Source organism: Bubalus bubalis, chromosome 1 (assembly GCF_019923935.1).
Source record: "Bubalus bubalis isolate 160015118507 breed Murrah chromosome 1, NDDB_SH_1, whole genome shotgun sequence".
NCBI classification, from domain to species: domain Eukaryota; kingdom Metazoa; phylum Chordata; class Mammalia; order Artiodactyla; family Bovidae; genus Bubalus; species Bubalus bubalis.
Genome location: NC_059157.1, coordinates 193,459,753 through 193,485,608, shown reverse-complemented (window position 1 = coordinate 193,485,608; position 25,856 = coordinate 193,459,753). Strand labels below are relative to the sequence as shown.

Below are 25,856 nucleotides of genomic sequence, written 5' to 3'. Positions count from 1 at the left end.
CAATCTCACAATTTATCCTTCCCTCTTCCTTTTACCCCCTGGTAACCATAAATTTGTTTTCTACATCTATAAATCTATTTGTTCTGCAGGTAAGTTCATTTGTATCTTTTTTAGGTTCCACATATAACCAATATCATATATTTGTCTTTCTCTTAGTTCGCAATGACACTCTCTAGGTCCCATCCACATTGCTCTACATGGCATTATTTCATTCTTTTTTTATAGCTAAGTAATATCCCATTGGATTTATGTACCACGTCTTCTTTATCCATTCTTCTGTTGATGGACATTTAGGTTGCTTCCATGTCCTCGCTATTGTAAACAGTGCTGCAGCGAACAGTTTCTGTACTTTTGTATACATTTGAAAATTCCCATTATAGAGGGAATTCCCTGGCGGTCCAGTGGTTAGGACCCTGTGCTTCCACTGCTGGGGGCCCTGGTTCCATTGCTGGTTAGGAAACTAAGATCCCATAAGCCACCCAGTATGCACCCCCCCAAAAAAAACCCCAAAATTTCCATTATAGAGCTTAAAATATCTGATACTGAAAAAAAAAATTTAAGAACACAGTAAACTAGTAGAAAATGAGAAACTACCAGTTAAGTGATTACAGTGAATATTATCATATAGTTTACATACTGTAATTATAGATAATATGTAATGATATATACTAAGTTTTTATTATTGCCCTGCTGCTGCTAAGTCGCTTCAGTTGTGTCTGACTCTGTGAGACCCCATAGACGGCAGCCCACCAGGCTCCCCTGTACCTGGGATTCTCCAAGCAAGAACATTGGAGTGGGTTGCCATTTCCTTCTCCAATGCATGAAAGTGAAAAGTGAAAGTGAAGTCGCTCAGTCGTGTCTCTTAGCGACTCCATGGACCCTCAGTTCAGTCAGTTCAGTTCAGTAGCTCAGTCATGTCTGACTCTTTGCGACCCCATGAATCGCAGCACGCCAGGCCTCCCTGTCCATTACCAACTCCTGGAGTTCACTCAAACTCACGTCCATCAAGTCAGTGATGCCATCCAGCCATCTCATCCTCCGTTGTCCCCTTCTCCTCCTGCCCCCAATCCCTCCCAGCATCAGAGTCTTTTCCAATGAATCAACTCTTCTCAGGAGGTGGCCAAAGTATTGGAGTTTCAGCTTTAACATCAGTCCTTACAATGAACACCCAGGACTGATCTCCTTCAGAATGGACTGGTTGGATCTCTTTGCAGTGCAAGGGACTCTCAAGAGTCTCCTCCAACACCACAGTTCAAAAGCATCAATTCTTCTGCACTCAGCTTTCTTCACAGTCCAACTCTCACATCCATACATGACCACTGTAAAAACGAAAGCCTTGACTAGATGGACCTTTGTTGGCAAAGTAATGTCTCTGCTTTTCAATATGCTATCTAAGTTGGTCATAACTTTCCTTCCAAGGAGTAAACGTCTTTTAATTTCATGGCTGCAGTCACCATCTGCAGTGATTTTGGAGCCTAAAAAAATAAAGTCTGACACTGTTTCCACTGGGACCAGATGCCATGATCTTCGTTTTCTGAATGTTGAGCTTTAAGCCAACTTTTCACTCTCCTCTTTCACTTTCATCAAGAGGCTTTTTAGTTCCTCTTCGCTTTCTGCCATAAGGGTGGTGTCATTTGCATATCTGAGGTTATTGATATTTCCCTCGGCAATCTTGATTCCAGCTTGTGCTTCTTCCAGCCCAGCGTTTCTCATGATGTACTCTGCATAGAAGTTAAATAAGCAGGGTGACAATATACAGCCTTGACGTACTCCTTTTCCTATTTGGAACCACTCTGTTGTTCCATGTCCAGTTCTAACTGTTGCCTCCTGACCTGCATACAGGTTTCTCAAGAGGCAGGTCAGGTGGTCTGGTATTCCCATCTCTTTCAGAATTTTCCACAGTTTATTGTGATCCACACAGTCAAAGGCTTTGGCATAGTCAATAAAGCAGAAATAGATCTTTTTCTGGAACTCTCTTGCTTTTTCGATGATCCAGAGGATGTTGGCAATTTGATCTCTGGTTCCTCTGCCTTTTCTAAAACCAGCTTGGACATCTGGAAGTTCATGGTTCACGTATTGCTGAAGCCTGGCTTGGAGAGTTTTGAGCATTACTTTACTAGCGTGTGAGATGAGTGCAACTGTGCGGTAGTTTGAGCATTCTTTGGCATTGCCTTTCTTTGGGATTGGAATGAAAACTGACCTTTTCCAGTCCTGTGGCCACTGCTGAGTTGGACCCTAGACCCCTCTAATTCTATGCCCAGGAAAAGGTCAGACTGTGAGCTACTCAGACAACTCACAAGTCACACAGCAAGTTGGGAAGAGCCCCCTCTAGTGTCTCAGCTGTCTGCACAGAGAGACACTCCCCCAAGGGACTCGCAAAAACATGGGACAACTGTCTATTCAAAAAAAGAAAACAAAAAGCCCAAACTTACTTCCAGTCAGCCCTGCTTCAGATCATAGCAAACACTTTGAAAACCGGCCACAGAGTTGAAAACACAGGCCAAAATTTTCAACAGTATTTAACAAGAAACCCATAGGTAAGACTGTTGACTCATGTACTCAATACTTTGAGAATATAAAGCACCATTACACTGTTATGAGGATACGAGTTCTGGATAACACCTACCTATTGAAGACACTCAACCTAAGGATTAGCCAGGTTGGGGTACAAAGTTCTTTTGAGTCTATGTATCGTTACCATAATACTGAGTCCTGACAGCTTTGCAAGAAATTAACACTGAACCTTCAACTTGTTTTATCTGTTTGAAATAGGTAATTAAATTTACTCAGCCCATTCTTAGTAGAATGCTTGTGCAGGAAATTTAACTTGTGATTCACACATTATAATAGTTAATTCATTCTCTATGATTCCACTCACCTGAAAACTTCACCTACATTTGAATGGCTTGAATTTACCAGGACTGTCTTCTCTGGTCTTGAATTTCTCTCTAGAGGCCAGTATATGTAATTAACTTTGTGATCACAAAATTAATCCTGGAAAACAGTATATATTTTCCTCTATGCCAAATGGAAGGATATTAATGGCATTCTTTGTGAGCTGTGACCAATGTCCGAAAGACAAATACTGTTGACCTTTGAACACAGGCTTGAACTGCCTGGGTTCACTTATATGCGGATTTTTTTCAATATACTGAAAATTTGGGGGGGAGATTACAATTTAAAAATACGGTTGAGCTGCATGACCCAGAAATATCTAAAAATTTGAGAAAAAGTTGGAGGAGAGGGCTGAATTAGTTGGCTGGCATCAATATATACTCATTACTAACCAAAGAGACCTACTGTATAGCACAGGGAACTATACTCAATATTTTGTAATAACCTATAAGAGAAAAGAATCTAAAAATATACATATATAACTGAATCACTGTGTACTCCTGAAATTAACATGTTATAAATCTATACTTCAGAATTCATATATAACAGTGCATGATTTATTTAATAAGGAAAATTTAGGTATGTCATAAAAGTATAAAATATACATAGATACTATAGGGTGAGTGAAACTTAATATAAAATTAATGTGTTGTTTCCTATAACTTTGCTCTCAAAGAATTATATTACCATACAGTATGGTAGAACTGCGTATCATCACAGGTAAGTTTCAAAAAAAAAAAAAAAAAAAATTGCAACATTTCCAATGCTGTATTAAGAATATGACTATAATACTGTATGCCATAAAAATTTGATAATAATTAGTGTACAGAATAGGCTACCATGAAGCAATTATATCAGTTACACTAGGCTGCCATAAAGCAATCATATTATTGCTTCATTATCGGTGCATGAATCATTATAGCTGTAAATAAATATGAATTCTTCACATTACCTTCCCATTTTCAGTATCTATCACACAAGACAATACTAACGTACACACTGAGATGGTCCATCTTTTTGTAAACAAATGACAAGTTTTGTTAGTACAGTACTTTAAACATTTTCCTTATGACTCTGTCTCTAGCTTACTTTAAGAATACAGTAAATGATACACATAACATATGCTACTTGACTCTTCATCAGTAAGTCTTCTGATCAAGTTATTAGTAACTTTGGGTGGGTTAAAAGTATGTGGATTTTTTGACTAAATGGGGGTCAGCACCCATAAGGCCACATGCTATTCAAGGGCCAGAAAAACACGACTCCAGTGAGTTTCTCATTCCATCCCAGTGAATCTATGTGACACTGTGCAAAGTAAGATTTAACCAACAGTAGGTTTTCTGAAAGCTTGGGAGCCGTTTGTGGCCACATTAACAGACACTCAGCTTCTTCAAAAAAATAAACCGAAGAATCCAAAAGAGGCGGCAGAGAGTTATGATGGAGAACACAGAAAAAGGAATTAAAGTGGCCAATAAAACATGAAAACATGTTCAACCTGGGACAAAGAAATGCAAGCTGCCATTTTCCAACATATTAGTAAGTTTGATGGAGATAGGAAGAAACACACTCGTACATTTATTTTTCATAGGAGTTTAAGTACAACGATTTCTGGATGGCAACATTTATTAAAATTAACATACCATATACTCTTTGACCAATCAGTATTCATGACAAGGAATTTACATTCTGGATACACTTGAAAAAGTATGTGTGGTGGGTATTTATTTTCACAGTAGTGTTTTTTCCAGAAAGAAAGAAAAGGAGCACTGAGAGCATATTCATGTCATTTTAAAATGCTACTAAAGCTGTTCAAAGAGTAATATGGAAATGTTACCAATTACATGGTATAATACCTGTGTAGATTTGATACAAATATATAATCAAATATAAAGATATAAAATTTAATAGAAACTGAATGCATATATATGAATGTGTATATGTATGCAGCTAATATTTTCTGGAAGGACATACAAAAAAATACTGGTCACCTTCAGGGAAGCAGTGGGGAAGTCTTTTCACAGTATACCATTCTGTTGTTATTTATGTTTCTAACTTGGGCACCAGCTCTGCTTCCCTTTCCCTGACCTCGTACCCCAGTGAGAGAGTGGCCATGCGGATTCTGGGTTGGTTTCAGGAACCACTTGACTTCAACACTCACACTCATCACTAGAGGGTGTAGATCAATGGCTCTTGGCTCTGATAGTGCACTGGGAGGCCTTAAAAAAAGTCTTGACAATTGGTTCAACCCTCAAAACTCTTATAGTATGGGGAGCATCCTCACATTGGGATTCCTAAGAACTCCACAAGTGATTCTAACACGCAGCCAGTGGAGAACCACCAGTACGTATCACCTTTGATTATTCCTCCATGTCAAATAATGACCTAATGGGTCATGCGATAACACAAGTCAAGTGTCTGAGACTATGGGCAGTCACCAGCGCCTCCTGCTCACAGTAGGAATTGAGGCCAAATAAAGGAAACATCGATATGCCACACTGGCCTTGCTGTGTGAACATTTAGCGTTCACTGAGTTTGTAGTCTCTGTTGAGGTCTTGTTTGTAGGGGCTGTGGACAATTCTAGTTTACGTCCTTATACTGTTTTTGTTTTAAAGCTTTAAACAATTGGTTTAAGCAGCACACTCCTCCCATACTAGCCTTTTAAAAAATTGAACAACAACAAAAAAAGAGATAGAGGTACCTCAATATATGCGATGTGGGTCCATGTTGTTCTCTTAAATCTGCTAGCCACATTTTCAGTCTTATCTTGGCAATATTTTCTTAAAGAGTGAATATTAGGTTAAATATTTTCAAAGAATCAACTTAGCAAGCAAGTTTCTCTTACTAATTCTATGATTAATTTTCCCATTAAGCCAGTTAACAGCCGTATAATATGGATTTCTGCAAGAATATAGCTGACCAAAAGGAAAGGGAAAATTGCAAATTCCAGAAATAAGTGCTACATAAATATTCACAAACTTAGACATGCTATACACAGCTGCTCTCATTTAGGCAAGGTTTTTTAAAATGATTTATATAAAGAAAGTTTCTTTTTCAGTGTAAAATGCACGCACACACTCTCAAGGTGAGCCCAGTCTTAGAATCTTAATGGAAACAAACAATATTAGTCTTCTAACTGTAGCTTCTAATGAATATAATGAGCTCAACTTGAGGGTCTTAACAGACACAATCTTAGTTTTCAAAATACAACTTGAATATAGAATTCCTTAAAAGTAATATCTGAAATGTTAGCCATCATATATATTTTTATTTTATTACAAGATTTTTAAATTCTGAGGAGATACAATTGTGACAGAAAACCAGCTTCATACCAAAAATACAGTTTCAATTACCTTATCAAGCAAATAAAATTTCACTTATTTGCTTTTTCTAGAAGTTAATGTACAATAAAAATTTAACATTGTACATGACAGACATGTAATTAAGCATATAAAAGGAACATGTATTCAATGTTCAGAAACAAAAGTAAAAATAAATAGCAATGATAAAACTTTGAAAAAAATAATGCACATTTTAGTTGTGGAAAATACGATTCTTAATTATATACACAGTTATACTTAATAGAAAGCCATCTCTTTATAATTGCACAAAACATGGGGCCAATAAAGCATAATTTTTAGGGCATGTAATACTATAATCCTAGGTTGTTTGCTGCTTAACTCCAGGATACAAAACACTTAGGTTTGCAATATAATAAAAAGTATGCAGTACTGCTGGAGAAAGATTGTCTTCCTCAACTCATATTAACCTGTAGTAATTCTACAAAAGGCTGTACAGGAAATTTCACAAAAAGAAATATTAAACAATTATTGTGCCCACTTCATGCGAACTAAGCAGCCAAAAATGGGCTTCAAGGTAAATGTGGTGGGACGTTTAATATTTTTGATACTTTTATACTAAAAATCGTCACTTTTTTCTGTAAAAAACACTTTGCGTTTGATCATGATTGGCAATCTCAACACACAAAACATCCCGGCAAAAATGGAGTTTCTGCTTTACTTTCTTTTCATGAATAAAATACTTCAGGAAATAAGAATTTATAAAAAAGAAACATTAATGCTCAATTCACTTCAAACTTATCAGGAATGTTATTCCATTTTAAAAAACCCTGTTTTAAACTTCTCTGTAAGAAAATCAAAGGTAACATTTCCATTTGTATTATGGCACAGCCCCCAAGTCAGAGAAAAATACACTTTAGGGAACCAGAAAAGATTGCACAAAGATTAGAGGCAACCTGAAAACCTCTTGGTGAAAAACACTTGAGTCCTTTAGGGTGATAAAAAAATATGTGCAGACTTAATTATAAGTATTTACATTTCAAAGCAGAATCATGAGTTAGCTGTGTAGCTGCTCAATATCAATGATTCACAGGCATTTCAAAAGGTGTGATAATGTGTACACAGTATTTGTGTCCACACTTGAATGCATAGAATACAGCAAAGAATATGGTTCTTCAGTCTGTTACCTATCATACTTATAACAAAATTGTTTACATTTTGAAAGCTGTACAAGCAGAAGACTGAGCAAATATTTTTCATTATCTCAAATACACTTTAAGTACTACTGATTTCACTCATTTGTTCCACAACTTGTCCTAAGATCTCATCAACTACATCAACATCGTAATTCACTTGCTGAAGATCGAGATCAGGTACAATCATGGCCAGGAGCTGTCCTACGTTAACTCGAAGAGATCGAAGTTTGAGGCTGAAAATACAAATATTACACCTATTAGACAAACATTATAATAATACAGCTTAATATTCACGTAGGGCTTAAAATTTAAGAGAAATATTAAAATGGAATCTCTAGAATGGCACACAAACTAAATGAAAAGCAAAACTTCCTCAAGAGAACTGGATTTAATAATTCACTTAATAATTTATAATTTAACAACTAAATATTTATCTGTTGGTAAATAGAATGTTTCATAAAACTAGTGGCTCTGTTTGGTTCCAACTAATACAATTTTAATTCGAGACTGGAAAAAATGTGGACTGGTAAATACATAAATAACAAGATGCTATTTACAACTGAAAATCTTGTTATTACCTGGAAAAGAGTACTGATATACTAGTGAGAACACTGGTCTAAGAATAAGACGTAGCTCTTTGAGTTTCAGCTTCCTTCTGAGGAAAGTAAACACAACTGTTCCCTAAACCATGTTCTGGTTACAGTATGAGATATCTGGTTATGAGATATCCATCGTTGTATAAATGGATTTGTGGTTAACTAAGCTTAATAAACTTTGGGTTAAATAATGTTAAACAAGATCTTTTTTAAATGCAGGATTTCTCTGAACCTATCACATACTAAAGTTCACTATCAATTGTACTATGAATTCATTATAAACACTGGGAAACCCTAGATTAAATGATCATTATCATTCCTTCCTGATTTCCATACATGTAGCTATCTGAATATCAACATTCTGGATTTTAGATACATACCTACAACTATTCAGCAAGTGGTCTTTCCTTGAAGATTGAGTGAAACACATGGATTAAGAGAATGTTACAGTTGTTTCTATTCTGTCCCCTCCAAAACCTAAGAAGCAAAGACTGATGCTGGGAGGGATTGGAGGCAGGAGGAGAAGGGGACGACAGAGGAGGAGATGGCTGGATGGCATCACTGACTCGATGGACGTGAGTCTCAGTGAACTCCTGGAGTTGGTGATGGACAGGGAGGCCTGGCGTGCTGCGATTCATGGGGTCGCAAAGAGTCGGACATGACTGAGTGACTGATCTGATCTGATCTTTAGTTTAGATACTGATCTTTCTAGGGTAGAAATCTCTGAAGGAGCAAGATGCTGATCTTTAGGTTGACAACACACAAAAATGAGATTTTACATTTGGTTTGTGAGTGTATCTTAGGATTCCATTGGATCTTGGATAAAATTTTACACCATTCCCATAACAGCTTTCTGTCCAAGCTTACCCACTCATCTTCAATCAGATGCCTAATTTCGATATAAAAAACAAAGTGCCAGGATGACCCTATGGCCATCTCTGACCTTCCTATCCTTTAAGTCTTTGGATTGTCCTGGCTAACTCCCCTTCTCTACAGGACACATCACAAGACCCTATTTCAGTGTATGTAACAGCACTGAGAGAAAGCACTGTGAGCTCCACATGCAATTTTAAAGAATGTAGCCACATTAAAAACTGAAATGAAGCAATAAATTTAAGTTACATATGAAATATCATTTCATCATATAATCAAAATATTGAGGCGTTTCCTTCTCCTTTTTTTGAATATGAGGGCATCAAAATCCAGCATGTATTTCATACTTACAGCACATCTCTACTCAGACTAGCTACATGTCAAGTGCCAGTGGCCAAATGTGGCTATACTGTCTTGGAAAGCACAAATCTAAGTGATCATCAATGACTCAAAGTTCAGTGTGCAAGTGGATCATCTGGAAAACTGTTTATAAGTTTCCAATTCAATAACCCGTACTTTGGCCCAAGGATCTGTATTTTACAAGTACTACAGATGTTTGTGGTTAATGTTTTCCGAAACACCAGTTGGGAGTTTATTTTCCGAACCTTTGGCCCCACAGTTATATGTACTATTCTATTCATTCTATTTCCATAAACAGGTTTAATGAAATCCTTCAAAAACTTAAATGTCAGGTAAGGATGGTAAACTATTTCCCAACAACAGTATGTTTTAGGTACCCAGTCTTATTACATTAGTAGGAAGAGTTATACAATTTTACCCCTTAACGACTTTTTTTTCCTGAATATTTTTGAATAACCACCCCCAATACTGTCAGAACCCCAAGTCCATTTAATACCTTACTGAGAGTAATCATTCATTTATTGTTTTCTTATTTTCACAGAACTTCTTCCTTATTATCACATGTAATGGCAATTTTCAGTAATTATGGATTTCCTAAGTTAAAACTGCAGAAGGCATGTAGTAAAATGAGATAGCAAACCATAAATAAGTATTGCCAAGTAAATACAGAAAGAAATCAAGGCAAAAAACTAAGTTTCATGAAATGGACCCTTATCCTCTAGTCACTGCCTAATTCTTTAACATCTGGGACAATTTTCAGTTTCTCACCCCAAAGTATTCCTAACCACTCTGACCAATCAAAGCTTTATTCCTTTGAAATTCCTATTTCACTTAGGTTCACTAAACTCTTAGTTCCCTGAAGGAAAGGATGATGACAAGTACTTCTTTTTGTATCTATCATAATGCTGGGATCACAGCAGTGAGCAACTTCTTTTGATAGAACAAGCTTTGAGGAGTACTAGGGAGAAGGCAATGGCACCCCATCAGTACTCTTGCCTGGAAAATCCCATGGATGGAGGAGCCTGGTAGGCTGCAGTCCATGGGGTCGCTAAGCGTCAGACGCGACTGAGCGACTTCACTTTCACTTTCATGTACTGGAGAAGGAAATGGCACCCCACTCCAGTGTTCTTGCCTGGAGAATCCCAGGGACGGGGGAGCCTGGTGGGCTGCTGCCTGTGGGGTCGCGCAGAGTTGGACACAACTGAAGCGACTTAGCAGCAGCAGCAGCAAGTATCATGCTAACCAGAACTGCAGCCCCAGCCAAACTGCCTCATCTCATATTACCTTTCCCCATCAGTGTAATTTACAGACTCCTCGATGTTACTTGAAGTTGATACATCAGCTCCTACTTGTCCACTTGCAGATTTTAATTGTTCAATTTCAGCTTTCAGTTCTTCACACTGCGAACGGATTTGTGATTTTTCCACTTCCAATAATTCAATCTGACAAAAAATTAATTTTATAACTGTAAAATTTTAAAATACTACTATCAAAGTGCAAATTTAAGCTAAGAAATGTATAAAACCCTGCTTGATGAAAATCTCCATCAAAAAATTAAGACACTACCCTAGTGGCTCAGACAGTAAAGAATCTGCCTGCAATCCAGGAGACCTGGTCTGGAAAGAACCCCTGGAGACAGGAATGGCAACCCACTCCAGTATTCTTGCCTGGAGAATTCTATGGACACAAGAGCCTGGCAAGCTACAGTCTACGGGATCGCAAAGAGTAGGATGCGACTGAGCGATTAACACTTTCACTTTACACTCCAAAAAGAAAACCAAGAAAACGTAGACAAAAAACAGCATGCTATAAATAAAGTTTCACTTGTTTAGTTTCACTTAAAGGAAGACCTACAAGACCTTTTAGAACTATCACCATAAAAGATGTCCTTTTCATCATAGGGCACTGGAATGCAAAAGTAGGAAGTCAAGAGCCTGGAGTAACAGGCCTTGGAGTATAAAATGAAGCAGGGCAAAGGCTAATAGAATCTTGCCAAGAGAATGCACTGGTCATAGCAAACACCCTCTTCCAACAACACAAGAGACAACTCTACACATGGACGTCACCAGATGGTCAACACCGAAATCAGATTGATTATCTTCTTTGCAGCCAAAGATGGAGAAGCTTTATACATTCAACAAAAACAAGACCAAAAGCTAATTGTGGCTCAAATCACGAACTCCTTATTGCAAAATTCAGACCTGAATTGAAGAAAGTAGGGTAAACCACTAAACCATTCAGATACAACCTAAATCAAATCCCTTATGAATATACAATGGAAGTGACAAATAGAGTCAAGGGATTAGATCTGATAGACAGAGTGCCTGAAGAACTATGGATGGAGGTTTGTGACATTCTACAGGAGGTGGTGATGAAAACCATCCCCAAGAAAAAGAAATGCAAGAAAGCAAAATGGCTGTCTGAGGAGGCCTTATAAATAGTTGGGAAAAGAGAAGCTACAGGCAAAGGAGAAAAGGAAAGATATACCCATCTGAATGCAGAGTTCCAAAGAATAGCAAGGAGAGATAAGAAAGCCTTCCTCGGTGAACAATGCAAAGAAACAGAGGAAAACAATAGAATGGGAAAGACTAGAGATCTTTTCAAGAAAATAAGAGATATCAAGGGAATATTTCAAGCAAAGATGGGTACAATAAAAGACAGAAACAGTATGGACCTAACAGAAGCAGAAGATATCATGAAGAGGTGGCAAGAAAACACAGAACCGTACAAAAAAAGATCCTCATGACCCAGATAATCACGATGTGTGATCACTGACCTAGAGCCAGACATCCTGGAATGTGAAGTCACGTGGGCCTCAGGAAGCATCACTACGAACAAAGCTAGTGGAGGTGACAGAATTCCAGTTGAGCTATTCCAAATCCTCAAAGATGATGCTGTGAAAGTGCTGCACTCAATATGCCAGCAAATTTGGAAAACTCAGCAGTGGCCACAGGACTGGAAAAGGTTAATTTTCATTCCGATCCCAAAGAAGGGCAATGCCAAAGAATGTTCAAACTACTGTACAATTGCACTAATTTCACATGCTAGCAAAGTAATGCTCGAAATCCTTCAAGCTAGGCTTCAAAAGTTTGTGAGCCAAGAACTTTCAGATGTACAAGCTGGATTTAGAAAAGGGAGAGGAACCAGAGATCAAATTGCCAACATCCACTGGACCAGAGAAAAAGCAAGAGAATTCCAGAAAAACATTTACTTCTGCTTCACTGACTATGCTAAAGCCTTTGACTGTGTGAATCACAACAAACTGTGGAAAATTCTTAAAGAGGTGGGAATACCAGACAGACTACCTTACCTACCTCTTGAGAAACCTGTATGCAGGTCAAGAAGCAAAGAGTTAAAAACAGACATGAAACAATAGACTGGTTCAAAACTGGAAAAGAAGTACGTCAAGGGTGTATATTGTCACTCTGCTTATTTAACTTACATGCAGAGTAATGCAAAAATGCCAGGCTGGACGAAGCTCAAGATTGCGGGGAGAAATATCGCTAACCTCAGATATGCAGATGAAACCACCCTAATGGCAGAAAGCTAAACAGCCTCCTGATGACGGTGAAAAAGGAGAGAGAAAAAGCTGGTTTAAAACTCATCATTCAAAAAAAAGAAGATTATGGCATCTGGTCCCACTACTTCATGGCAAATAGATGGGGAAAAAGTGGAAACAGTGACAGATTTTATTTTCCTGGGCTCCAAAATCACCAGGGATGGTGACTGCAGCCATGAAATTAAAACACACTTTCTTCTTGGAAGAAAGTTATGACAAACCTAGACAGCCTATTAAAAAGCAGAGACATCACTTTGCCAACAAAGGTCCAAAGAGTCAGAGCTATGGTTTTTCTAGTAGTCATGTATGGATGTGAGAGTTGGCCCATAATGAAGGCTGAGTGCTAAAGAACTGATGCTTTTGAATTGTGGTGCCGGAGAAATCTCTAGAGAGTCCCTTGGACTGCAAGAAGATCCAACCAGTCCACCCTAAAGGAAATCAGTCCTGAATATTCATTGGAAGGACTGATGCTGAAGCTAAAACTCCAATCCTTTGGCTACCTGAAGCGAAGAACCGACTCGTTTGAAAACACCCTGATGCTGAGAAAGATTGAGGACAGGAGAAGGGGATGACAGAGGATGAGATGGTTGGATAACATCACCAACTTGATGGACATGAGTTTGAGCAAGGTCAGGAGTTGGTGATGGACAGGGAAGCCTGGTGTGCTGCAGTCCACGGGGTCACAAAGAGTCGGACACAACTTAGTGGCTGAACAACAATAACAAACATCTTCATCTACCTCATATGGTTATTTTCAGGCTTACAAATAACATAGAACTCCCAGCGTATTAGTAACTGACTGTCTCAGGGCCAATGAGCAGGATGATCCCTTGTGGTACAGCAGGGTCCTGTGTATACAGGACATTTACCAGACCTGGTCCCCACCCTTTCAATTCCATCACTGCCCATGCCTTCAAGATGCTGAAAGAACCACAATGACCTTATGCATTTCCAGATGCCCACATCAGGACCACTCCCAGTCGAGAACCAGTGGATTAGCAGGTAGTCGAGAAATGGAAATATTATGAAGTGATTTATTGCAATCTAGCAACTGGGGAGTTAAGGCTGGGATGCCCCTGGACACCTACACCTCTCTTTATGCTGAGGGATATAACTCACCTCACTTTTATACTGGTCCCTCTCAACACTGCATTTGTCCAGCTGTCTAAATACGTCATCAAGCTGCACAACCATTTCGTCCACCTCACTTTTACTCTCACTACTGGAACACTGACTGCATTCAGCCTTTACATGTTGCAAAGCACTACACTGCTTTTTCAGCCTTTCGATTTCTTCCAAGGCTTGACGATACTGAGATACCACATGGTCTGGACTTTCAGGTTTACCATTAATACTTTCCAGTAAAAATACAGCATCAGTTTCAGTAGACTGATGGCAAGTTTCCTTCTTCACGTATTTGTTATTCATTTCCAGTATCCTCTGCTGTAACACGTTGATTTGTTCAGTGAACATGTGGCACTGTCTTTTATAATTTTCTTTTTCTTGGGTGACGAGAAGCAGCTCATTTCTTAGTTCATTTAACTGGCAACTAGCGTCACTAGCAGATTTATCAAAGGTTCCCTGAGTTTCATGTGTCTTTCCTTCAGTTTCCACACAGGCTGGCAGTGCGGCTACGTCATTTCTTACATCTATCGCATCTTCAATAGTCTCTTCCTTTTTAACGACTAAACTTGGCACTTCAGTCTGGGTGGCTGTGGTAGTTCCCTGATCACACCGGGATGTCGAGGTACCTGTGGAGCCAGTCTGGCCACAAGGCTCACTGTCACCCACAGGCTCCACTGCCACACCACTCTGCTCCATGGGGCTCTGCTGCAATTTCACTTCAGTATCGTCATCTCCTGCAGGCTTGGGAGTGCTGTTTTCTTCTAAGATGATGACATCTTCATCATCATCATCATCTTGATGAGAATTTTCAAATACTTGATTACTCAATCTCCGATTCTTTGCATTCAAAATTGAGGAGCGGGTAGGGAGTCTTCGTTTCAGGCTGGAAAAAATTTCATATATGAAATATAGGATTATAAAATGTAGATATGGAAAAAAATAAGATGACCTTGAAGTAATCTATCTTGAATTCTAAGAAATGCCCACATTCATTTTTTTAAACAATATATTTACAGAATATTTTGAATATCAAAATATCAAAAGAAAAATATCAATGATTTAATAAAGCAGAGATTATTTTCTCCTTTTACAGATGAGGAAACAAGACTATTATGACCTCTTCAAAGTACCACATCCTTATACTGCCAATTTATCTCATTTGATGTCTTCTGGCATTTCAATTTAACATCTTGAAACAGAATACCACCACTCACCCCAGGGGTGCTGTCTGTAACCCAGAGGTCACTGAATGGCACTGCCATTCCGTAACCCAGAGGTCACTGAATGGCACTGCCATTCCCATCTGTCCATCGTAATTCCATCAACATTCAGGGATCAAAGGTGGGTTACAAGGTAAACCAGCATGCCCTACCCTTTCATGGAAAACAATTTCCCCTGCATTAAAAACTGCCTTGTTTTCTTAGTCTGATTAGTTTTCTGTGAATTTATCACCAATTGATCACTTTTTGTCCCACCTAAGAGGGATATTTGTACTGATTTGCCACTTGGGTCTTAGGTGTTAAGACCTCATTTCTCGAGAAAGATCTCCCCTTTCCTTAGGCTTACTCTCTCATATGGCGGGGAGGGGGGAGCATAATCTTCAATAAGAACTTGAGAAAGGGTACACATGACATAAAAAATATAAAATATTGCACAGTGAAAATATTCTTTTCACCTCTCAAGTTCACTAATGGTTTGGTTTTTATACAGACTTCCAGGTTGGGAATTACTTTCTCCAAACTCTAAAAGCATTATCCCATCATTATCTTCCAGTCACTGTTCCTGCCACTCTGATTCCTGATCATTTGAATATAGCCTCCATTCTCTCTTAAACAAAAAATTCTTTTCCCCAAGTGCTTTAAAACTTCATGATGATATTTCTTATCTTTCCCCAGACATTATGCTGTGGAAATTAAGCCTTTCTTCCATTATTTCCTCCCTTCTCTGATGTCCCGTTCTGGAATACCCTTATTCAGAGGTTGGTCCCTCCAGTACCCTGTCTTCTGTTTCCTGTCTTCCGTTTATCTCCTCCTTCTGGGAGAGTTATCTATTAAACATCTGCCCAGCTCTCAGTTAGTTCCGCATGGTCTCTTCTGCTCCCTTTGTTTGAGCTATGTGCCTCTGGGGACCCTCAGCTATATCTCTATTTCGGACTGGAAGCAGTGAGGGCTGGGTGTGGGATGTGGGAGCCCAAGGATGCCATCACCACCACCTAGGGCCTTCCTCTTGGGAGCCAGGGAGGAGGGGAAGAGAGGTGACAGGCTCCTCACCATTCAGTATTCAAACATTCCCCAACTCCTGCTTCCAAAACAGTGGCAGTGAAAGCTGCTCCAGAGAGTAAGCTCCCTACCTTCTGACAGAGGAAGAGCAGCAGCACTTCTGGCCTTTGCAGGCTATGAAAAAGCCCAGGAAACTACCCTCCCCTGAACTCTCATAGTAGCCTCCTGGTCTTACCCCCAGTTTCCCACCTTCAGAAACGTCCAGTGCTTCCAAGTTCTGAGACAGTCTAGTGATCCAAGCAGTTAAGCATTTAATTAGAAGTTGCCCTGTTCTTTTTCTTACCAGGCTAATTCCTATTTGTTTGTCAAGACTTAGTTTAGGGACCATCTCCCCACAGACTTTGGCTCTATGAATTTAGGAACAGAGGTTTACAAATGAAAAATCTCGCTCTGTTCTCTTCTACCATTTTGGTGGCTACGTGTGTGCACTCAAGTCGCTTCAGTCCTGTCTGACTCTTTGCGACCCCATGGACTGTAGCCTGCCAGGCTCCTCTGTCCACCGGATTCTCCAGGCAAGAATACTGGAGTGGGTTGTCATACCCTCCTCTAGTGATGACAGTCACTTTCAAAGATAAATTCCATTACCTTGTCTGTAAACATTACAAAAAATTTACTTTTTTCTTACTTTGTCTGGAACCAGCTTCATGAAGAAAAGCCAATATCATGGAGACTAGTTTAAAAAATTTCACACATGTTCTCAGTTAAGCAGCAATCCAGCCACAAAACAAGACCTCAAAATGCAGGCTATATATAAACAGCAAACTATTTCAAAACATGCCCTCCATGATGTACATATGCATAAAGGCAGTTATTTTGAATCTTTTCTCAACTTTCAAAAATTCTTTTGAAGGCCTTCCCTGGCAGCTCAGTGGTAAAGAATCCACCTGCGAGTACAGGAGACGTGGGTTCAATTCCTAACCCGGGAGGATCCCACATGTCTTGGGGCAGCAGGGCCCACACATCGCAACTGCTGGGTCCACATGCTATGACTACCGAAGCCTGCCAGCCCTGGAGCCTGCTCCACAAGTAGAGGGGCCACTGCACAACGAGAGGCTCGTGCACCATAACTACAGAAAAAGCCCTCGTGGTGGTGAAGACCCAGCACAGACAAAAAGAAATTAACAAATTAAAGAAAAACCTCTCAGAACGTCTGGTCTCACTATTTCAGAGAATCTTGTTTCAGTGTTTCTCTTCAAACAACAAATCCATACGGAGTCTGATGTATTAGTTAACCGGCATCACAGTCTTCACTCTTCACCTGTGTTCCTTCTGTTCACTTTGTAAATGCAACCTGTGCAGAGCATTGCTTTTAGAATTTCAGGAACCCACCTAGCACCGCCTCATCATAAAGCATTCCCTGACCATTCCGGTCAAGAGCGCTAACTGTTCACTGCAGGTTATCATACATCTTTCTCTCCTTCTTCCATCCACTCATCCAAGTATATAACATGTCGCAGGCTATGCTGAGAATGTATGGGTCACAGCTGACATTATACTGTTGCACTGTGAGCTGCCATTGCTTCGTGTTCTTCTTTACTCAGATACTGATAATCTTAAAAGCAGGAATTTCCTCACTATACAGAACTGCAAAGAGGTGACAATACGATCAATTTCCACAATGAAAAAAAAATAGTCTTTTAATTGATTTAAACAGTAACGTAAGTAGGGTAGAGATAAGTTTAGACAATAAAAGCAAAATACCTCATCCTTATGGCTTCCCTTGTGGCGCAGCAGTAAAGAATCCGCCTGCCCACTCAGGAGACATGGGTTTGATTCCTGGATCGGGAAGATCCCCTGGTGTAGGAAATGGCAACCCACTCCAGTATCCTTGCCTGAGAAATCCCATGAACAGAAGGAGCCTGGCGTGCTACAGTCCATGGGGTCGCAAAAGAGTCGGACATGACTTAGCAACTGAACAAAAACCAACCCATCCGTTAGACTTGTTTAATATGCGTATAAACTACACTTTCTTAGAAGTGCACTATCGCCATGTAAGTGCCAAGTAAAGGCTGTCTCATACTTGTTTCCCAAGTCGAGAAACACATTTTAGCCACTGACCTGTTATTCTCAGGTTCAGACTGGGGTGAACCCCGATGATGGTTTATAAGCCTTGTTGAGTAAGTATTTGCTACTTCTGAAAGATGTCCTCGTGGAACACTTTCCTTAATGGGAGTAAAGGTTTGACTTGACACAGGGGTTTTTGGAAACAGGAGTTCAGCATGAATCTGTTGGAGGAAAAATAAATTGATCTTAAGAAGAGATTTTAAAATGTGTCCTGTCCCAAACACAAAGTACTCTTTCCCTGTCCCCTAAACCAGAGGCACTGAGAACTATCCTAACCACGTGAGCTTGTGCTGTGTACCCTGAACCAGGGAGCGACAAAGAGCCAAGTCCAGCCTGCGAGTGAGTCAAGACTGGTTTCGCATTTTTAAACGCATGAACAAAACAAAGAATGAATACGCAACGGAGACTGTATGTGGGGTCTACAGAGCCTAAAATACCACCTGGCCTTTTACAGAAAGATCTGTTGACCTTGGATTATATAGAGAGCTTACACAGATATGTAATAAAAACATTTTTCCAAGAGAAAGAAACATAAATATAAAGGAAGATAAAGTCACAAAGACACTGCCTTTAAAAAACCTAAGCCCACTATTCTTTTTCTCCCAGTTCTGTTCTCACTCTCAAACCCTCAGCCTTTATATAAGAAAACATTTCAATGTATCGATAAGCATACATATACCAATGCAGCAGCCCACAACTTCCTATACAAGAAGTACAACTATCTACTTAACACACCAAAAAAAAGCTCAACACCATTAAGCAAGATAGGGCTATGGGATTAAGAGAGGCAAATTACTATATATAAAAGAGACAAGCAATAAGGATATATTATTGAACAGCACAGAAAATTATAGCCATTGTTTTGTAGTCACTTTTATTGGAGTATTATCTATAAAAATTCTGAATCACATGCTGCACACCCGAAACTAGTATTACAAAATAAACTATACTTTCAATTAAAAAAAGAGAGAGAGAGAACAGGAGGGAGGGTCAATGATGTAGCTTTGGTCTAAGTCAGTACTAGAATGCAGCCCCCTGGGTGTTCCTATTAATTTTTCCTTGACTGTCTATCTAAAGAGAAGATTCTTAAAAGAACATCTGCCTTTCCCCAGATGCCCAACTTAAGAATAAAATTGAACCATCTGAGTGAAGTTGTTGGGTTAGGAAGTCAGGGTTGGGAAAGAGGGTAAAAAGTGGGTACAAGAAGAGAGAGAATGTGAACTCAATGAACAAGATTGCTTCAATCTGCTATATAACTCCTAAGTTTAAAGTTGAGTACTAAGTTAATCACCACCCAATCCAGGACACAGCTGTAATATGGAAGGCCTCATTACCCGAGGGACTGTTTCCGGTTGTCTGATCCTGAACTTTTCCCTGTCTCTTAAAAAAAAAAGAGAGAGAGAAAAAAGAAAAAGAAAAATGAACAAATTTAAATGTACTTCATTTTTCAATTGTTTTCCAATGACATACTTGCCACTTCACTACTAAGTCACTAAGACAGGTAGGTACACTGAACTCCGCTTCAGTGTCCTTATAATCAGGGCTGAGCCCTAGGCAGGGAGGTGCTTTCTACCTCTTTTCTCAGTAACACCCTAATGTCTTCCAATCTTGCTTCAAACTTTATCTTCAAGAATAGTGCACTATAAATCTTCATGAACTCGACCTTCCATGAGCAGTACATAAGCCTAATGTTCCCCGTGGCTCACTGCTGTTCCCAGCTTCTCTCTGCACCTCTATTCTCCATTAGGCCCATTCACATTATTTACTCTGGTTAAGCTGAACAAACCATTGCTCTCCACCCAACAAATCCCATTGCTCTCCACCCAACAAATTCCACCCATCAGGAATTTTCCTGATCCATGTCCCCAGCCAAAGGAATTTATCCTTATGGGCTTCCTCACAGGACAGAGTCAGGCCTTTTACAGGAGTCGTCAACTTCACACTGGTAACGCACACACGTTTCACCTTCTCTGTTAAAAGGGCTGTATTCACTTCTAACTCATTGGTGTTTAGCCCCAAAAGACAAAACTATACCGCATATGCAAAGTATCTTGTAGACAGGACAGCAATAACCAGCAGGTATCCACAGCATAAACTTAAAAAGCATTTGATGGTATACACTCCACATCTTGGAGTCATCTTTTGTGGCTATACTGCTGTCTCTCAGAGACGCACTGACTGACACTGCAGATGATCTGGGTTTTATCCTCCCACATACATTAATATAATACTCACTTCTTTTTGTAGGTTTTTTCATAAGTGGGATGCACCACATCTTCATCTTCAGGTTCTTCTGGAACGTCACAATTTCTAGTCAGAAAAATCACATGGGAATAACACGTCACCAGTGCCTATTCATACATCTTGAACAGTAGTTTCTGCCTTTCCAAAAAAGGGTGCTACCAACTATATGGTACCTGAACTGTGGGTCAGGGTTATTGGAGCAATACCATTTTTCTGGAAGTTTATCTATCCCATCTGGTAATTTTCGCCACTTTAGACAGGAATCACATTGAACCCATGTCTGATCAGGACGTTTCCTGTAACAAAATAACAACTCAATATTAACATGGAAATACCGACCTAAGTATTAGGGCTTCCTTAGTGGCTCAGACGGTAAAGTATCTGTCTGTAATGCAGGAGACCTGGGTTTGACCCCTGGGTTGGGAAGATCCGCTGGAGAAGGAAATTGCAGCCCACTTCAGTATTCTTGCCTGGAAAATCCCATGGACCAGGAGCCTGGTAGGTTATCGTCCATGGGGTCGCAAAGAGTCGGACACGACTGAGCGACTTCACTTTCACAGACCTAAGTACTTCACTGGACTTTCCACTGGACTTTCACCCACAAAATTCTCCTATTAATTCTGTCCCTGAAAATTCCGTAACATAACTACTTTGGTGGACAATTAGTTTTTAAAAACAATTCTGGCTACTACTGAAGTGACAGACTAATTTAAACAAAGTGATTTAAATGTCTTGTTTAATAGCACATTATTAATTTTTTTCTATAGTAAGAACTCAAAAACCTAAGAAAATACTACAATGACTTGCTCTGAAATTTATATTAAGTTAGCATCTACAGTGTCAAATCCAATATACTTCTTAGCATAATAACAACTCAAGTACAGAAAATAGGCAAGCTGTGTTACTGCAATTTAAGCAATTTTTATAACTGTATTACATTTTACCCTCTACTATAGCATATCTCTGAACAACTTAAATTTGCATATTTCTTTAGTTTATAAAGGCTTTCACATTTTTATCATTCAAAAATTACTATGATCCTGCAAAGAATTTACGTAGACTCATTTAACATACAAAGAATTCACCTTAACGCTAGTAACTTTTAAAATCTAGTTTTAAGAAATACATTTAAATGGTTTTATAGAAACTTCAAACAATCCAAACTTTTATAGAGTAAATATAAACCCCTTGTTTCAGGAGGTTACTATTGCTTACTTCTTTAATCCTGGTAGATATTTTCTATGCTTATAAAAGTATGCATATGTATGTGGACAATAAAAAACCCACACAATGGAAAAATTAAGACACTGAGTTGCATCCTTTTTGTTTTCCGTTATCTATCTTGGCCATCCTTCCATCAGTACACAGAATTATTATTCATTCAGAGGGCTTATGTGTTTCACTGAGGAGCACTATTATCTTTTCATTCTTACAACTCTACGAGGTAAAGACTATTACTGTTCGCATTTTACAAATGATAAAATGGAAGCTTATAAGAGGTCAAATAACATGTTCAATGTCACACAGCTACTTAAGCAAGAACTACAATGTAATCTGAAATTTGGCTTTAGGCTCTCGATCCTATTACACAAGACCAGAGATTTTCAACCTATGAGATACAACCCATTAGTGGATCATGAAGTCACTTTAGTGGGTCAAGATGAGCATTTTTAAATAAAATAAGTGTTATCAACACTAATAATACAGGTAAATACTGTTTCAAGAATCTTTTGTGTATAAATGCATATGTTCATCTTACAGTATGCTGATTTGTGCTGTGGGACTTATTTCTTACTATGAATTAGATTCCAAAGTTTATGAACACTGTACAACCGCCAGACCGCCAATACCATATCCTGATATTAAAGTCAATTATTTTTTAAATGTACTTACTGAATATCTTCAACTGGCAAGTTTAGAGGATATTCTGCATGTTTTTTCACTTTCATTTCATTCCAGTAATCATTCAGCTTATCTCCTAGTGCTGTTATTGTTAGCCTCAAAAAGAAGTCAATTATAAAATCAATTCAAGAAAAAAAAATGATAACGATTAAATCTCTGTCAAACACAAAGAAAGCATAAGCAACCTAGTATTTATTGATCGTGTGAACACTAGGGAGTGGGGAGGGCAGGGTGGAAGGTTCTCCAAAATGTTCAGTTAAGTAAGAACACTCAGAGTCATGGCAATCTTCTAAGTATCTTTAAAAGTTCATAGAACAGAGCCAGGGTCACCAGGAATAAGACAGAAAATACTAGTACTTCAGGTCCTCTGCTGAGAAAGTATGCTGCCAACCAACCCACCAACTACTTTCTGAATCTCAACCCGGTGGCCCTTCCGAGGAGCTCCAGCTGTGTGCTCAGGCCACACTCTTCCCTCCAGGAGCAGAGACTGTTCAGCCTACGCACGCCCCCGGGCAGAGACAGTTTTCCTCTAAGGACAACTCAGCCCTACATCCCCTGCCAACAGCAGGCCATGTCTACAGACGGAGACTGATCAGGCCTTCTGGCAAGCTCCCTGCCACGGCAGGTACTGTGTTCCTGTGTCGGTCACAACCTCTACTGGGATCTGAACCTCTGACTGCTGGGACTGGGAACCCTCTCCTAGTTCCTTTACTGTCTACTCTTTTTCAACCCAGAGGTAACAGTTGTATTTTTGCTCCTGACAGTTCTGGATAAGCTACTGTCCTTTTTAACCCTTTGAGCAATCACCTTCTACTACTGTGGTTAACAGCTCCTTATATTTTCTTTGTTTAAATAACAGAGGTAGCTGTAGTCTCAGGACTGCACTCGGAATGACATAGTTATTGATTTTCTCTATCATGTGTTTCCTAATTTGCTGATTCTGCTATTATTCCTTTCCTTCCACTTTATTTGTTCTTTATTTATAAGAAGTTTGCATTCTATTCTCTAATATATGCTCATTAGGACAGCTGTTGGTGCTTCCTAAATTTACAAGTAAAATTGATGATCATATTTATTTTATGGCTTCTAATCATTCTTAGAAGTATTTCTGTCTAAAGTACAGAGGACTAAACTTTCTTGATGTTCCCATCCAAGATGGAAATTTCTAGATTTTATATTACACAAAAAAATGTTACCAAGAAAGCATGAACTTCCTCTATTTAGTACAAATCTCAGAAATATTTCATTAGTAAAGACAGAGGAGAATATATTTCTATTTGCGATGGAGTAGAATATAATTCCTAGGGTGGAAAACAATGATTACATGTGTTTTCTAGGTAAGCCTCCCACAAAAGAAAAACAAATTCAGCTTAGAAAAAGTTAAGGAAGTATTTCCAAAATAAATTGTAAAAAGTCAGTCATCAACCATTTTAATAGGTAACATACCTGTATTCATTAGTATAATCGAAATCTTGTTTATTATGAGTTGGTTTTAGGAAATAGCAGTCTATAATTCCCACTACTCCAACACCCATGTTGTTTGCCTGAAAAAGAAAATGAAATTGGCATTTTAAACATTAGATATGATACTCCTGCACTGCAGGTGGATTCTTTACCACCTGAGCCACAAGGGAAGCCCTTCATGATGCTCAAAACAATTATTCCTTCACCAAAATTTAAGAACTTTATGAAACATTTTCCTATATTTTATCTCATGATTCTTATGACATTTAGATTGAATAACAGTATCTGGAATGTAACTTACTTCTGGGGGTGATAATTCCTAAAAATGTAATAGCTTTCCTCCAAAACCACTTCCACTGTCAAGCATTCACTTAAGACAAGTATTATCATTCCCAGTTTTCTACAAGGGAAAAAAACCCCTCTCTACTGGGATGCAATATCTTAGCAGGTAGAAACCACAACTAACTCCTTCCTGTATCAGGGCCTAGCAAAGGCTCTGGCACATTAATACTCCATAAGTTTGCTAGATAGAAATTAAAGCCATTTATCCAAAGTTACATATTCAGTTGCTAATTGTGATGAAATAAAAACTTTAAATTCAACTGACCTAATTTATTTTTTAAACCTGCTAGCTAAAATATGGAACAAAACATATCTGAATCATATTCTGATTATCTATATGTGATCAACATGTGTATTTTGTTTGTAATTATAGCTGAGTCTAAGTACAATGATAAAAAGTAAAATACTGACACATAAAAAGAAAATTTCCATAGATACAGCTATAGACAAAACCATAAAAACCTAATTACAATGTGACTCTACTAAAAGCCATCAGTGGTTCCTCATTTCATACAAGTTGTAAATCACAGCACCCTTCACTTACAGTTCTTTTCATGTTGTTTCTGGCCTTACCTTCCTCTCCCCTCATTATTGCATTCCCAATTACCATCTGGTCCAAAGTGAAGTGAAAGTCACTCAGTCGTGTCTGACTCTTTGCGACCCCATGGATTATACAGTCTATGGAATTCTCCAGGCCAGAATACTGGAGTGGGTAGCCGTTCCCTTCTCCAGCGGATCTTTCTAACCCAGGGATTGAACCCAGGTCTCCCACACTGCAGGAGATTCTTTACATTGCTGGGTAGATTCTTTAACAGCTGAACCACCAGGGAAGCCCATCTGGTCCAAATAATCCCTTTAAGGTTGCCATTCTCTCAGAAGCCTCTTTCTTTTCCTTTGCAGACCTTCTTTTCTGGACCTAGAAAACTCTTGTTAGACTTTCCAAAACAGTAAATTAACTCAGTCTCCTCTCAATCACCGCTTTCTCCAAGAAGCCCATTCTGATGCTCCAAGTCAAAGTGAAAGTTGCTCAGTCATGTCCAACTCTTTGTGACCCCATGGACTATACAGTCCATGGAATTCTCCAGGCCAGAATACTGGAGTGGATAGCCTATCCCTTCTCCAACGGATCTTCCAGACCCAGGAATCAAACCGGGGTCTCCTGCACTGCAGGCGGATTCTTTACCAACTGAGCTATCAGGGAAGCCTGATGCTCCAAGGAGACACCATATTCCCCTCAGCAAAAAGAGCTCTGGGGGCATGTGTATCTTTTCCTCTTTTTCTGCTGACATCTAGCACAGCAAATCATACCAAATACTTAATAAATTGTTTACTGAATCCAAATACTGGACCAGTTCATCTTCTGGTACAGAAAAACATTAAAAGTTGGCTGTAAAAGCTTCTTTTTTTATGAGGTCAAACTTAACCAAAAATAACACACAAATTTAGCTGGGTTGGAAAAATGAGCTACACATCTTACTTATGTCAAATTCATTAAAAGAAAAAAAATGTGTATTTTGTAGCAGACCCTATTGGTTTTTTTGAATCCCAATTTGAAAAACTGAAGTATAGCTGATTTACAATACTATGCTAGTTTCAGGTGTATGACACATCCAATATTTTTAATTATACTCCATTTAAAGTTACTATTAAATATTGGCTAC

At 38.9% G+C, this 25,856-nt stretch overlaps 1 protein-coding gene across 1 annotated transcript in view; it reads right to left on the bottom strand.

Moving 5' to 3' along the window:
• Window positions 1-6,138: 6,138 nt before the first annotated feature.
• MORC3 (MORC family CW-type zinc finger 3) overlaps window positions 6,139-25,856 on the bottom strand; it is a 43,091-nt gene continuing 23,373 nt past the window's right edge. Inside the window, exons 9-17 of the mRNA XM_025293644.3 lie at window positions 23,836-23,933; window positions 22,381-22,485; window positions 20,661-20,783; window positions 20,479-20,553; window positions 19,578-19,623; window positions 18,238-18,404; window positions 13,895-14,783; window positions 10,501-10,658; window positions 6,139-7,620 (exon numbers count right to left, since the gene is read on the bottom strand). Of these exons, the coding sequence (XP_025149429.2) occupies window positions 7,467-7,620; window positions 10,501-10,658; window positions 13,895-14,783; window positions 18,238-18,404; window positions 19,578-19,623; window positions 20,479-20,553; window positions 20,661-20,783; window positions 22,381-22,485; window positions 23,836-23,933 (1,815 nt within the window). The 3' untranslated portion in view covers window positions 6,139-7,466. The remainder of the gene's footprint in view (window positions 7,621-10,500; window positions 10,659-13,894; window positions 14,784-18,237; window positions 18,405-19,577; window positions 19,624-20,478; window positions 20,554-20,660; window positions 20,784-22,380; window positions 22,486-23,835; window positions 23,934-25,856) is intronic.